Raw genomic sequence first — 15970 nt, 5'->3', positions numbered from 1 at the left:
ATATAATGCTTAAAATATTATTAATAAAATAATAAAATAATTTCCACCCACTTTTAACTGGCCTGTGGCAACTGTTATGTAAAATTAATCTTACAACATATTGTTCGTAGCAATTATGTGCTGGGTTTATTTAGTAAAGTTTGCAGAGGTCCACATGACAAGGAGTCTCAAGTAAGAGGCAGTTGTCTCCGTCATGCAAATTTGGGGAATGAATTAATCAAGCGAAAGGTCAGCTGTTACTGTTATCTGTCTTACCTATCAGTGCTGATCATCACACTTTCTGTGCGCTATTGAACAAGTCTAGACTGTGTTGGTAACAGAAACTTGCTTTCTTCAGTCCTATAGATGCAGATTTTCTTTCAAAATGCTGCCCAGCTGCTGAGCCTTGCAGAGCCCAGTAAAACAGAGAAAATAGATGTGCATCTGAAAAACAAAGACTCCTCTCCAGCCCATCTGATGTGGGTGTTGCAGATCATGCTGTCAGCTCTCCTGCATTATTAGCAGGCAGAGGGTGTGAGCGCGACTCTAAGTGTTGTCTGTCACCCGAGATACTGAGGACACCCCTCTAGATAACAGAGACTTCATTCTTCCCTCACTGGAGAGGTCTGTACTGGCAACAAAAGGCTCAGAGGCAGAAGCGTTGGAGATGTACGGGTCTGGGAACTGACAGCCAGCTGTTGGCCAAGTGAAACCTTCTCCTTTTCTCCCCTTGTTAGGAAAATATTCCACTGGCTGTGGGCAGCTATCTTCAGGGCACTGGAAAAGACCCTCTGCAGAAAGTGCTGGCAGAGGGGTGGTTGTGGTGCCAAGTGTACAGTCCCCTTCTCTTGGCAGGAGCTGGGAGGTCGTGGCAGGCTAGAGCAGGGAGAAAGACATGGGGAACACATTCCCCTCTTGGCTTTCAGTCCGCACCACGTGCTCTTGTACAGAGAGAGCTGCTGGGAAGATCTCCTCCCTTGGAGGTCCTTCAAGCAGCCAGATAAACTGCACTGCCCAGGATGTGAAGAAAGATTTAGGATTTATGAACATTCGCTAGAGCCAAATCAAACATATTTGTTTGGTGGTGTGTTATTTGTCAAAGTGACATCATTCTTCGTGCTGATAAACAAGGGAATTCTGACTGCACCCTGGACTGAAAATGCCACGCGTTGAGGTTTAACGTGTTGGCTGTGTGCAGTGAGGAGCAAGTGGGGTGACTTTTAATCCTTCTAATGAGCCAGTGGCACCACAAGCACACAAATGTACCTGCAATTGCTTACTGCTCCTGTGTAAACACAGAAATGGTCCAGCTAATTATCCCTGAAACACTTACACTAATTCCACAGGTAAGAGGTGCTTCTGTGGCCAAGACATTGTGGAAAGCTCAGGATCTTGCCACAGCAATGCCAGGCTTGGTTCATGACAACTGTCAGGGTGGAGAAAGGGGCTGAAGCTGTCCTTGCGGTGAGGGCAAGAGCTGGGAATGAGAGTGATTGCCAGTGCTCCAGGCACAGAGTGTGGGTGTGACAGAGGTAGCACATCTTTCTCATGCCGCTCATCCAGCAGCAGCTGAAGCAAACTGCAGGGAAAGTCCTGTGAACCCCAGCATGTCCTGGGTGCCTGGGGCAAGATGTGAGGTGCCTGGCTCTTATTGTGGGTCTGGGCCAGGCAGGTGGATGCCTTCCCTGTAGCCCAGGAGAGGAGGAGAGGTTCTCCTCCTCCTCCTCCTCACAGAGCACATGTGGGAGAGCTGGGTGTGATAAACCAGCTCTCTGAACAGCAGCCTGTATGTTTTCTGCTATACTAAGCATTACGCTAGTGAAGGCAGTTAAAGTCAGCAGCATGAAAATTAACATTTAAAAAGATACTCTATATTCCTTAGCAAAGCACTGCCATCCAAAACTCACTGTGTGGGCTTGGGTATGAGAGGGAGAAAAAAAGATTATAATAAAAAATAGACTGCAGGCATAGAGTGAACAGTTGCCGTGACCTTGCCTTTTGTATGCCATTACACAATTCAATGGCAGTCCACTCAAACCTTGCTCTCGATCAATATCCTATTAAAGCAGCACAAAAAGTCTCTATAAACTTAGTGGTTAGCTATGTTTATAAATGGAACTCAGCATAATTAGACGGTCAATAGCAGGCTGTACTTGTAATTTTAAAATGAACATCACACATTTCATATCTGTTGTATTCGGCAAGACCTCTTTGAATCTAATGATACAGTGTGGAGGAAACAAAGGCCCTTGGGAAAAAAAAAAGCAACCCAGCTCCCCTTTCCTCTCAGCAGCAGCACAGTGTGTTTCCCTTTGTTTATGGAGTCACAACACAGGAAAAAGTTTATTAGTCAAATGTCATGTTTCTCCCATTTAACCTTAAACACATTATCACTTCACTACAGTGTTACACATGTAATGATCCTAGTCACATCCCAGCCCCTCTGTAAAAATAAATACATAAAAATGGAAAAAAAGGAGAAACTAAATATTAAGGTGGCTGAAAGAAAGTGCCATATTCCAAGGGAGACAAATGCCAACTTGGCTGGTTTTATTTAGTGGGTTTCCTGTTCTGTAATTCAATAAATTTTTCAAAATAAATATTCAAATTAGGTTAAGTCAGAGGGCTTTTTCTTAATTTCTCTCTTATTTTTCTTGACATTTGGGGTGAGGAACTGAGCTGACACACTGGCAGTGGAGGGAGCAGGCTGGCAGCAGGGAGATGCTGTCCTGCATCCCTGGAGTAGCACAGTGTGCAGGCAGAGGTACCCACCTTCCTGCTCCTCCTCCTCCTTTTGTACAAACTACCTGTTCCTACTCCTTTGAGCATGTCCCATCTGCACAGGGAATTTTTTGTGATGCCAGCAGCTGAAATGGGAGCTGTGAGCTGTGTGCTGGGGGAAGAGGGATCCTTTCCCCTCACTCACCTGCAGCTCAGAGCTCTGGGTCAGGTGGCAACTTGATGCCAGTATGGAGGTGGAGAATTTTGTTTTGACTCACAACTGCAGTTTCTGACAACCTTTCCTGTTTGGGAGATGTTCCTGATCTGTCAGAAGGTCACTTTGCATTTCTTACAGGGGGAAATGGTGTGTTTTTAGTGTTGCTGCCTGGAGTTTGTGCAGGCTGCAGCATGGAAAAGCCTGTTGTGGTGGAGCACAGCTCCCGATCATGCTGCTGCTTCGTGTGGGGCCAGAGCATGTTCCTGTGACACAGGGACAGGGATAGGGAGGTTGTGTGGTGGTTTGTCAGATGCTACAATAAGAAGGTTTAATTTCAACAGAGTTTTGACACAATTTGGACCACTTTGATCCCTTTGCTTCTGCTCCAGAGCTGCTGCCTTTGCTGGGAATCATAGAATCTTAGAATGGTTTGAGTTGGAAAGGACCTTACAGCTCATCTAGCTCCAACTCCCTGCCATGGGCAGGGACAGCTTCCACTATCCCAAGTTGCTCCAAGCCCTGTCCATCTGGCCTTAGACACTTCCAGGGATGGGACAGTCACAACTTCTCTGCACCACCAGTGCCAGGGCCTCACCACCCTCACAGGGAAGAATTTCTTCCTAGAAATCCTGCATATAAATGCAAGTGGCTCCTTCTCATCAGCTTTCTGACCTGTGAGAGGTGGGCAGTCCCCAAAGGCAGTGTGAAAAGCCATTTGGAGCAGGCTTGGGTGCCTCCTGGGTGGACTGGCTGCTCCATGCCCACTCTTGTGGCACATTGCACTGCAAAACACAGGGATGAGTAATGCAGGCAGGTGCCAGGCAGGGAGCTGCAACCAAATTCCATCTGGGAAGAGGAGTCAAAGACTCAACCCGACCTTCTGCCATGCAGATGAAAATCATTAACCCCTTCCTGACGATCTCAGGGTGGGCTCTACATGTCAGGGTAGCTCTGCACATCAGCACATGGGTGATTTATGATAGTATATAGGAGAACTGTGAGCAAAGGTACAAATAGCCTTTGCACCGAGTCTGTCCCTGACAGTAAGGCAGGAGAAGGGATTTTGGAACAGCTCAATCCTGTGCAACCTTTGCCATGGCACTTCTGTGGCCAGAGACCTTGAGCTGGTGGTGGCAGGGTGGTGGCTCCTGTGCAAGGACTGCCAAGGGGTTCAGGTCCTGGCCTCCACAGCCATGTCAGGTACTTTAACATCTGCTGGTGTATATTAGAGGTGGGTTTTGTTTTTTAATCCTCTGGTTGCAAACTGGCTCTTGAGTGTGGCAGGGTGTTTTGGCCAGTGACCAACAAAGCATCTTTCATGTTTGCTACCCCTGTGTGGTCAACCCTTTCTACTTTGCACTGAGTTTACACAGCATTAACAATACAATGTTCCTACCCCCCCCTGCTCTGGACACACATTCCATTTTCCTATAGGGCCAACTCAAGAAATACCCAGGGTTTGGAGAGAGGACAATAAACACAGGTGGAAAGAGAAAGAAGAAAAGCATTACCCACATACCAGTTTTTCTTTCATATCTGTTTGGAATAAAACTGTTTCATAAATCTAGCAATGCCCAGAAAGAAACAGTGCTTTATTTTAGTGCTTGGCTTTTTATATTCCTCTTTGGAAAACAGTATTCTTAACCTCTAAGTTTGGCTTTGGGAGTTAGAGGGTGCAGAGGAATTGCTCAGGAAAGGTTTGCAGAGCACAGATCTGTTTGGCAAAGAAGTTGCTGAAAACTGTGGAGTAGATGCTGCAGAGAGTACCTTTATGATTGATTTCCATTCAAGTCAGACTGACTGCAGTGTGGTCATTTTTCTAACCCATAACTGCACACACTGCAGCAGCCTGCTATCTGCAGGGTGTCTGAATTATAGCAGTCCATGTCCCTGTTACCTTTTACACAAATTACTTACACCGGTTTCTTTTTTCATGCAAATTCATCAGTTTTACAGTCTCTTGTAGCTGCTGTCAGGAAACTGTTGCAGAAAGCACAAATTGATAAAATGAGTTAATTTTACTGTGCTTAATTTTTCTTTGTGTTAACACACCCTCTCATATATCCAGTGTGGAGGAAGCATATGATAGTTAAGAAAAGATATCAAAGGATATGAGTGTTCTCGTCATAAATTACTTCCCAACTTAATTCCTTTTGATGATCATTCCAGATTTTCTCAAGTTTTAATGGTGTTGTGTATTTTCCGTCCCTATGCTTTTAAAAGTCCGTGGCTATCCAAGCTGTTCCCTTTCTGTCTCAATGACGTTCTTAAAAGATCCTTGCCAAACAACAACTAATTGTCTTGTGGGGATGATGAGGCAGCTGCAAAGCTACATTATTCCTCTGTCAAATTTGACATTGTGAGCTCCTTAAGACTTGGGGTGAAAAACTGGCCCTGCTACAGTCAATGGCAGCACTCCCAGCCCAGACATGTTAGCTGGGTGATAGGAGCTATCCTGTCTTCATTTCCTCACTCCTGCCCCATCAGACTGAAAGATTTTTTCATGTTTGAAAATGGGCCAGATTCTCAGACCAAAGATTAAACTTGGCTCAGCATCCTTGTGTGGCAGTGAGACTGCTTTGCCTTTGTGGCTGTGAATCAGGGCTCCCAGACAATACAGCCCAGGCCAAGCTTGTTCATTTTATTGTGCAGGACATCCTTTTTCAGATGGCTCTGAAATATTAGAGAAAATCATGATCCGTAATTGTCAGTTCCCAAAGATGTATTGTCCTGTAAATCGCACTGGAACGGCAACAGTGGACATGGTACCATTTGCTGTATAGTGGCATTTCTGCATGAAATCCATTCTCTGTTGACTTTAACATTAAGCTGCTCTGTTCCTTGTCTGTTCACACAAGAATACTGCACATGGCTTGTGCCCGAAAACTTCAGGGTGTGCAGGAATTCATTGTGTTTAATGTAAAGCCAAAGCTCTAGGACAGAGAAATTGCAGGTATTCATATCCCTTACAATAAAACTTCAGTGAAGGATAAGGTGATGAGAGTTGAACACTGGAAGCTCTCTGCTGGATAAAACTTTTGGGGAGTCATATGTCTCTAGTTCTGATTTAACTGGAGAAGAGACCAGAGGAAAAATCAGATGCTCTCAGGCACAAAAGAACTCAGGTTTCTAAAATGATTTTGAAACTTCTGTGCTTGTGGATGTACATCATGTATACCCCAAAGGTCTTGAGGTGTGTATTTCCCTGCCTATGGTGCTTATAGATCCTGCCAAGCCCACGACAGGGATGATGCAGCCTGTCTGTAACAGTGCCAACAGATTCAATGTTGTCCTAAAAGCAACAAGTTTCATTAAATGTTAGATTGATATTAACAGAAAAGCAGTGCTTAAAGAAAGTAGTGCCATAATTGTTTAACTTTTTTATTAAAAAGAAGTAGCTTTGGAGGTATGCAAAGAAGAGTGTATGTCATGGAACATTGTATTCTTGATAAAATTTCCGTCTTCTTGATTGCAACAGCAGTTACCATTAGCATTTCCTAATTTCCATGTCCCACCTGTTCTTACCATGAAACTAAACACTCTCATGAGGAAGAAGAAAGTGATTTTGAAGTGCAATTTATACCATATTCACGTGACTTACTGACTGCAATCTCTTTTGTTTCCCCAGCACCGATAGCTGCAGGAACCGGCCCTAATTTCTCCCTCTCAGATTTGGAAAGTTCTTCATACTACAGCATGAGCCCAGGAGCAATGAGGAGGTCTTTACCTAGCACATCCTCTACCAGGTAATTTAATCTCTGCCTACTACCAGGTTCCTTGGAAACCCAGGCCAGCATCATTACTCATCTGGGAAAGTAACCATTAAATTCTTTGACAAGCTGTTTGGGGGCCTCACGATGTGGAGCTGTTTCAGATTCACAGAGTCGAATGTTCACCTGCATTGCTGTAAAGTTCTATTTACATGTAGAAATCTCAAAGAAAAACTGCTGCATTGGCTTGTGTAACTTCTAGATTGTATCTATGTGTGTTGGGAGAAGTTTCACTGGAACTGTTGAGTTTCAGTTGTGGCAGAAGAGAATTTGGAGAATATTGAGATGTGAGGAAAGTCTTAAGATAGACTTACATGTATTCATTATTGCAAAAAGTGTTACCTGTGAGACTAACATCGTTTTAGGACCTTGGCCTATAAAGTGTTCTAGTTTTCATAAAGCATTTAGAAATTTGTGACTCAGCCTTTGGAAAACTGAATTGTTAATGCAGATGACTACCCAGGCTGATTTTGATTTTGGGTTAGATGTCAACTATCAAACAAGGATGTTTTTTATTTTTTACCTTTCCCTTTAATCATCCATGAGATTAGATTTATAAACAAGCCCAGTCACTCGAGTAGTCTTGAACATTATTAAGGAATCAGATTGATTTTTTTTCCCCACAGCCAAAATAGCTCACTTATTTCAAAGACATGACAAGAAAGTCTAACTCCAGCCCAATGTTCTTTTACATTTTTATCTCAGCCTGCAGTGCAACCAGCTTTGCAGTAAGCAAGTACACATGTAAAAAATCTCAATAGTTTGAATATAGCTGTTGTTTTTATTTAAAAAATAATAATCTTTAACGAGAGGCTCTTAGCAATAACTTCTTACAGTTTACAGTGATTAGAAGAACATTCTACTTCTTACACTTAGTGTGCATGTTATGAAGCTTGGTGACTACAATTCCCATTACACATCAATTAAAAACTTGGTGCTGTTCCTTTTTTGCCTGTAAACTGTGTAGCCTACAGCACTCATCATTAGCACCATTCTCAGGTAGAATTTACTGGTGATTCCAGAAGCAAAAGTGAGGTTATTAATGTTACTTAAGAGCTCAGTTGTTGCTCCTCTATTCTTCTGCAAATAGCTACCACTGATAAGGAGCTAATTATAAACAGCATGGGTAGTTAATAACTTGGTAATATGTTTGTTTTCCTCTCATTAGGCTGTTCCCAGTCAGAAAAAAAAATTCTTTAAATACACAGACTCAGCAGAATTATCAGGCAGTAATTATATTGTATGCACACAATTTCCCCTATTGACACATAACAATTCTCTAAATTAAGGAATGGCCAAACCTGCATTCCACACATACCGTAAGACTTATTCTTCCTGTTTCTCACCAACTGATTTTGCAAACCCGCCAGCTCCTACCTGTGCAGAGCTTCAGGTGGGGAGGCTGCAAGTTCTAAACCAATAGGAATTGCAGTGGAAGATTTTATGTCTGTTAAATATGTTCCCCCTACACAGAGGAGCCTGTTCTTGAATGCCTTAAGTCTTAATAGAATACAGATTTAGGGAAAAAAAGTGAACTGATCCAGCCTTGGAAAAGTACTTAGAAGAGAAATTCTCAGTAATGTCCCCATGCAGTCTGTACAACTCATTATGGAAAACAGAGCCAAGCTGAGTGTCTTTGGCTCCGGGATCCTCTCCCTGCAGAACTGCTGGAGCCAGTGGCCACCAGAGACCACTGAAAAGGCTCTTCTGTGTCCTGAGCCTTTGGCAAGGGAGGTGTGATATAGCACAGGGGATCCTTTAATGCTGACACTGGCCAGAGATACCTATTGGAGGCTTTCTGTGCTTGCTGGCACTCAGCTGCAGAGTCAAATGCTTATTCTTGTAGGATAACATGAACATTTGAACCAAAAATGGATTCTTCCATCATTCACTTGTCTGCGTTTCTTCTTATGTGAAATGTGGATTAATTTAAAAGATTGAAAATAGAAGTTTGGACTGATAAACAGTTTGCTTTCAGAATAAGCTGTGAAAAAATCTGGCAGTTAAAATAAGTCTCGTGTGTCACCACCGTATTCATTCCAGTTACAAAAAACACACAATGCAAATTAAATTATTGCCTTTTCATTGACCTCTGTGTACTTTGAAAATATCCTACTTTTGGAGCTGTAAAAGCTTAAATGTCAAACTATCTTCTAGTTAAACTAGCACATGTTTAGGGGTTCAGTCTGGACACTGAAAGGTTGTTTTGTATCTCAGTGGAGCTTAGTCATTGGATAGGAAGCAAATCAGAAAAAAGAAGTGGATGCTGAGAGGTTGGGTGGGCAGGATGTCTCTGCAGGATTCACACCTTCCCCTTCCCAGGGCCTTACATCCTTTATAGCTTCCATAACCAAGTTAATCTCAAGCAGGGCTAGCAAGGTATGCTCCAACAGAAGTACTACGGTTCCTTTTCCATACAGATATAGCCTTTATTCTGTGTTTTTGCTTTCTCAGCTCTACAAAACGTCTCAAGTCTGTGGAGGATGAGATGGACAGTCCTGGTGAGGAGCCGTTCTATACTAGCCAAGGGCGGTCTCCAGGCAGCGGCAGCCAGTCAAGCGGATGGCATGAAGTGGAGCCAGGTAAGCCACGGCTCTCCAGAGCCTGAGATCTTCATCTTCACTTGCTCTGTTTTGTTATCAGAATTCTGTGTAGACAGGTGATCAGTTCTAGATATCTTGTAACTTCTGGGAAACAGTCAGTCTAATGAAAATGTGGTAGTGGTTTTATTGCTCCTGCAGCTGTGAATGTTTCTGTAGTGTGTCACTTCTGTGTTTTGGCCAAATATCTGAAGTATTTAAATAATGCAGCAAAAGATAGGCGGTCTTTTTTCTGTCAAAATGTCCAGATTCCGTTGTGGGGTAGCTTTTTCTAGCAAAAAGCAGTACCTGTCTGGGCTGTGCCCCATCAATTATGCTGCTTAAATAAATATCCCAAAACTTATATAAGGTAGAAGGACTTTTCAAGCATTATACAACACTTGAGCTCACTTAGTAATGACTTTTAAGAGACTTACAGAAGGAGTTGTTTTATTAATCTGTAATGCTGTGAAGTGTGATTGGAGGCTTCATATCAAAATAGATATCACTGGGTGCTACACTTCAGAAGGTTGAGGAAGCAGCTCTTCGGTCTCTTCTCAGTTAATTTTTGTGTGTGATCTTTCTTGTTGATCATTTTTTTGGGTTGTTATGTTACATACTTAACTGTCCATTGATCACTTATCCTGAGATCATCTGGGTGCTTAATACTATTGGAAATATTTTTCTGGGTCAGTGCTACATGCATAGGTGAAGTTAATGCCTCAGTGTTGCTTACAGCTAAATAATCAAATATTTATTGCCAATAAAAATATCAGAAGTCCTGTTTGTTAGAGGGAGGCAAGCAGTGCCTTCATCTCCAGCCTCCCAGGGTTTGAGAAGGTCCTCTATAAATGCAAAAGATCTTTCGCAATAGGTATTTTTTGTCTTTCTTGTTTGTTTGGATTTAAAATAGTTTGGGTTTGGTTTGTTTGGAAACAACACATGCTTGTTCAGGGCACTGTGTATAATGAACTATACAGCACAGAAAAGTAAATTCGACCTGAACAGCATTAAAATCAGTTCTGTGGGCACTTGGCCAGCCACCTATATCCTTCATCATGTAGGAAACATACCCACAGCTTTCTCTGGAGACCCTGTCAAACAGCTGTCCTTTACAGCATGCCCAGAAAGTCACCAAATTTGGGCTATTCCAGACTGGGAGGGGACTGATTCCTGTGCCTGGGAGCCCTTGGAGGATCCCCTGCCAGCTGCCCTCTCTGCTCTAATGAGGAGGAGCCAGCTTGTGGGCCCTTATTGACTGCAGATGTGGCACTTTGGCAGGAGGAGAGGGTGGACCTGCAGGCAGACAAGTGCCAGGCTCCCCGTGACTGCCTTGCCACTGCTGTCCCCAGGGCTCTGGTGTTTGCAGTGAGGTGTCCTGCTCTGTAGGCACCAGAGGCTGTTTCCTCCATCAGCTCCAGGCTCCAGATGATGTAAGGCAGAGCTTCACCTTGTACTAAACCGGTCTGCTCATGGAGCGGCAAAAACACACACCGAAGCTCAGTGCACAGTGAAAGGGAGAGATCACAACCTCCTGTGCAGGCACAGATGGCTAAAAGCTGAGTGGGTCACTGCTTCTACATCATTGTCAGATGGGGGAACAGCTCCCTCCAAAGTTTGGGGTACTCTTTGTTAATGACAAATGTTCTCCATTTGTGCAACAGCCAGAGGTTGGCTATTAATTTTGCTGTCACCTCTGGTGGTTTTCCCCACATGTGGTCATTACCTCTGGCTCATCCAAGTCCTGACTAGATGGTGGCACTGAGCTGCTGAGCTAAGCAAGAGAAGTGCCTAAAACCTTACACCTCCGAAGCACCTCCACCACCTTGGCTCCATTGGGTGCCCATTGTGAAGAAGCGCAGCTACCCATGTCAAACTTCCTGAGGTGCTCAGAAAGGCAAGAACAAGTCAGAGGAGAGAAGGTTCTTCCTTCCTGATGACCTTCCTCACTTATTATAGAAAAATCCCAGATTCTGCTTAGTCTTGCCTGTAAAATGGCAGACAATCACCTTGCAGCATCAGGGACTCTAGCCAGGTACCAACTCGATATAGCTCAGATTCACCAAGCCATCTATCACTGTCACAGCTATGAAGAAAAAGAGCTTTATCCTGCCCATGTGGGATGCACTTCCAAGCCACCCTTGTGCTATATCCACACAGCCCCCCCCCAGTGCTTCTGCCATGGCTTTCCAGCAGCCTGTCCTCTGAATTCATTGCCTCAGCTTCTCTGTAAAACAGGGTCACTGCAAGAGCACGGCTGACAGAGAGATTACCTGAAGAGCCACAGCTCATTGGTGGTGAAGGACAAAACAGTACTGAAGTGTCCTTCCATGCCAGGGCAGCGGTGGTGTGCCACTGGCATGAGGTCTCCCCCAGGGGACACATCCTGCTGTGGTCTGTGCACAGACATCACACCTGGGTCTGATACTAACGTGTGACCCTTTGTGTTTCACAGGGGTATTTCATCTCCAGAAGTATAAAATGTTTTATGAATCTTCAGTGGGGCATCTGCGTAGAAAATAAATTGGTCCTCTAAAAGCTGTACAAGTGATGTTAACATTCCCTATTACCCAGTGGCTTGCCGCGACATTCCTCTCTGAGAGGGAGCTTTGGAGTCTGGACCTGTTTCAGATCTATCCTTTCTGATGTCTTTATTTACAGAAAAAGGCCTTGCCATTTATTTAATCTACAATCAAAATGGTGGCACAGTTTTAACATGGAATAATCTCTGAGCTTCAGTGGTTTGGGTTTTTTCTCAGTGAAATTCACAGTAGAAGTTTGAAGACTAAGCCCATCTTTTTGTTTGACTTGGCATTTCTTCCATGCAATTCATTTTATGCTGCATGGGATAACACAAGTATCAGCAGTGCAGAATGAAGCGGGTTCAGAAGACAGGCTGAAGTTTTAACCTGTGCTGGCAGAGTAGTGTAAGCCAGGTTTCCAAACTCCATAATTAAACCCTGTTCTTTGGGTTACTGGCCAAACAACAGGAGGAGGAAATCAGATCAAGAAAAGGAAGCTTAGACTTGTCTGTGGGATGGCTGCTCTGGCTGGGAAGGAAAGTTCAGAGAGGAGCCAGCCGCCAACCTCCCAGCCCAGTAGGATCCACACCAAAGATAATAATATATCCTTTGGCTTTATTGCCTCTGAGTAGATTGCTTCCTCACAGGAGATTTAGATTTATGCAGAGATAGCTTCTTGGCCTATATGCCTTGACAGGTTTATGGGAGCGAGAGGATGAATATTCTGTCTCTGTGTGTTGCATTTGCTTAATTTTGAGGTGTGCACATGAGAAAGAGGGGAGATTCAGACATAGGAGCAGGTGTGAAGCATCCACGTGCTCATGGCACAGAGACTGCGAGAGGGTGGTAGTAAAGGATGTTGCCTGGGACAGTGCAGGAAAATTAGGGGGAAATAGGAGAAATGCACTTGAAAGACAGCAAAACATAGAAGAGAAAGGAAAAATGAGAAAACAGTTACAGACCATACAGAAGGGAAAAAGAACAAATGCCAGGAAAACAAAGATTTGACTTCCTAGAAAGGAAATATGAAATGGAATATGTAAACTCCTCTTAGAGCACTCCAGGCAGAGGGTTATTTACCGCCAGCCGTGACTAGTCGCTCTACATCTGTCTCCATTTTTTTCTCTTGAACAAATTCCCTTTTTGGATACTTTCTCCCTGCTTTGCTTCCCTGTGATTGCCCCTGTAAGTGGTCTTTGGAGGGCAGGCTGTATACTCAGAACATATGTGCAAACTGGCAGGAGAACAGAAGAGGACAAAACCACTCTGTGTGCTATTTAGATTAGGCAGTGGATGCTTCCCCTGTGCCTACTCTTGGGTCCCTGCTGTGTGCAGGATACAGGCTGCACCTATTGTCCATCCACAGCCCTTCCTCTGAGCTTTCACATGCTCTGCTTGGAGCACCCGGACATCTGTCTCATGTGAAAACTTTGCTGGGTGTAGATCCTACATGCCTCACCCACCTAGTTGTAGATCCTGTGTGCTCCCACTAGCAACACTACCTTTCCATTTGTGGCATTTCAGTCTTATAGCAATGAGCAAAGACTCAGCCTTGTGTTTTTACATCCAGATACTTCTTGCAACCAAGGATGCAGCACTCTCCTTATACGTCAGATGTGACAGCCAAAGCAAAATTCAACATTAATTCCATGTTGCTTGTACTGTACTCCTTGAGTCTCACATCCATTTACCTGCATTCGAAAGCTCCTGGGGAGCTCTTCGGCCTAAAAAGGCTGGAGTCTGCCAGAAAAGATGAATTTCCTTTCACAATAGGAAGGCTTAGGAAGTAAAACAAAGCAGACATGTAGTAAATTACTTCTGCTTTTCAAATACCTTTTGTAGTATCCTCCTTACCATTACTTTATCTCAGCACTTTCAGTACATAACTCTTATTAACTGAGAAGAAGGGCAAGAGAGGATAAAGATGATGTTAGCAAGAAAATAAGGCAACATCACACTGGCTTTGAACTCCTGCACAAAGCTGGCCTGTGTTCAGTTCTGTGGCAGCTCTGCTTGGAATGGAGGTAAGCCATAATTACAGGTATACAATTTTTAATTCCATAATAAGAGAAGATTGAGTTAATGTATATCTGTATTCCACTTGTGCATTTTTTTTAATGCATTCTCTTGATCCAGTCCAGAAGTAATGTTCACATTGTGCTCCGTCAGTCATTTTGTGAAGCATATGGATGGTGTTTGCCAATTCTGCTCCCATTGTGTTTCTACAGCATGGCATGGAAAAAAGTTTAAGATGCAAATTCAGAGTATCCTGTTGGTTTCTTTACTTAGATCTTCTACTTGTTTCTTTACTTAGATCTTCTAATTGTATTCTTACATCTTCTACTTGTGTTTCCACAAGGTAGTTTAGTCCCTAGAGGACAGTAATCTCAGGAAAGGTACATGTTTGTACTCCTTGCACCTCCTGAGATACCTGAAGGGACAATAAGCTCTGCTTTGGTTGTGGTCTTGACCAGCTTGGTTTGCAAAATGGCTGAAGCTCTGTAGTCCTTCTTCCACTGAAAGACTGATGGGGCTGTTCATGTCCTGGTCATCCACCTCCCCTTGCCTCAACTCCATCCTGGCTGTTCTCCTCCCATCATGCTCTGCTGGGCTTTTGTGTGTCTTCACCTTGAAAACCCCAGGAACCAAATGAGACTTTCAGTGCAAAAACATTAAAGAATCAGTAATACCACTTGCAATGAATGTCTGAAAGAGAAAATCACAGTTCCAGAGGCTTATGACATTGATAATTTTATATGAACCTGCAGTAAGCTTGAGAGCTTCCCGTTAGACTGCTGGACACATCTTCAGTAGTAACGATGCTATTAAAGTCAGCATCATGATTGCTCCTTAAACTTGGGCTACTGCTGCTTGTTCTCATGCCAGCGTCTATGGGTCTGTCTGAAAACAGGTTCTGAGGAATTTCTATGCAACCAAGGAGCTGAGATCTTATTTTGGAGTATTTCTTTTGCAGTGGCAGTGACCCCTAACTTAATGGTGCCGTGCCTCTCCCCACTGCTGGTTGTGGAACAACCACATGCAGGCAACCAGTCCAAACTCTTGTTTCAATAATGCTTTTCTTAAATCTGACAGGGGCTTTCTTCTCAGCACGCAAGAAAACTTCTTCATATTTACTGAGAAGCTTTTTATTTATGCCGTATGCATTAGAAAGACTCATTCAGGCATAGCTCAGATGACCACAAGAGTTTGTTTTCGAAGTCTGTTTGGAATTATATCTTGGAAATTCGAGAGAAAGTGGTATAAGGGAGATCCTAGATTGTGTTCTTTATGCGTTCTTTATGCCCTAAACACAGTTGTTGCCTGGCACTGCCTAGAAGATAAAATATGTGTAGTGTGTCCCAGCATCACTGATGCAGAGTGTGTCTGATCTGTCCTCAGGCAAAAGGTCTATGGGCTCATCAAAGGACTTGATGCCGTGCACTAGCTCAGAGCCCAGAGAAGTTTCCAATGATTGTGCTACATTACTGCCAATGATTCAAGGGACTGACTGCAGAAAATATGATGAAAAACATGAGAACCATGTATTATACAAAATAAGGAATAGAAAAATAATCCCTTTTTACTGGGAAAACATTCAGCTTCAGACCTGCAGTATTCAGTATCAAATAATTCTCTGGCACTACTTTGCAGTGACTTGCTATAGTGGGCAGTTTTCACTGGATTGTTACTAGACACAGGAATTTCATGATCTCTATTAATTTCCTTGAACTAAACTATTTGAATACTCATAGACCTATTGAAGAAAGACAAAACCTAGGAAACATCACTTTTCCTTAGACCCGAGGAGGTCTACACTCAGGATCCCTGCCAATGATACTTAGTATTTCCCAGATGTGACATTGTCTTGCCCTCCAATTGTCAGTGTGTAAACTAAGGCAGCACACTCCCAGAGCCATTCCAGTCGTACCTGCCTTGTGCAGCAGCTTCATTACACACCTCAGCACATCTACCAGCAGGCACTAGGGCTATTTTTTTTCCTCCATTGAACTTAATGTCTTAAGACAGTGGGAACGTTTCACACAGAATGGGTTGGGTTGAAATGGACCACAGTGGGGTCATCTGGTCCAACCTCCCTGCTCAAGCATGGTCATCCCAGAGCACATGGTAAAGGATTGTGTCCAGTCTTGAATATCTCCAGTGAGGGAGATTCTTCAGCCTCTC

At 43.6% G+C, this 15970-nt stretch overlaps 1 protein-coding gene across 19 annotated transcripts in view; it reads left to right on the top strand.

Moving 5' to 3' along the window:
- Positions 1-15970, top strand: part of NFIA (nuclear factor I A) — a 411656-nt gene that overhangs the window by 322833 nt on the left and 72853 nt on the right. For all 19 annotated transcript variants that reach the window (XM_064665044.1, XM_064665045.1, XM_064665048.1 and 16 more), the window contains 2 exons: positions 6546-6663; positions 9142-9269. In XM_064665044.1, the coding sequence (XP_064521114.1) occupies positions 6546-6663; positions 9142-9269 (246 nt within the window). The remainder of the gene's footprint in view (positions 1-6545; positions 6664-9141; positions 9270-15970) is intronic.

Source organism: Pseudopipra pipra, chromosome 9, assembly GCF_036250125.1.
Source record: "Pseudopipra pipra isolate bDixPip1 chromosome 9, bDixPip1.hap1, whole genome shotgun sequence".
NCBI lineage: Eukaryota > Metazoa > Chordata > Aves > Passeriformes > Pipridae > Pseudopipra > Pseudopipra pipra.
The sequence above is the reverse complement of the archived record's forward strand: the minus strand, read 5'-3'. Positions and strand labels throughout refer to the sequence as shown.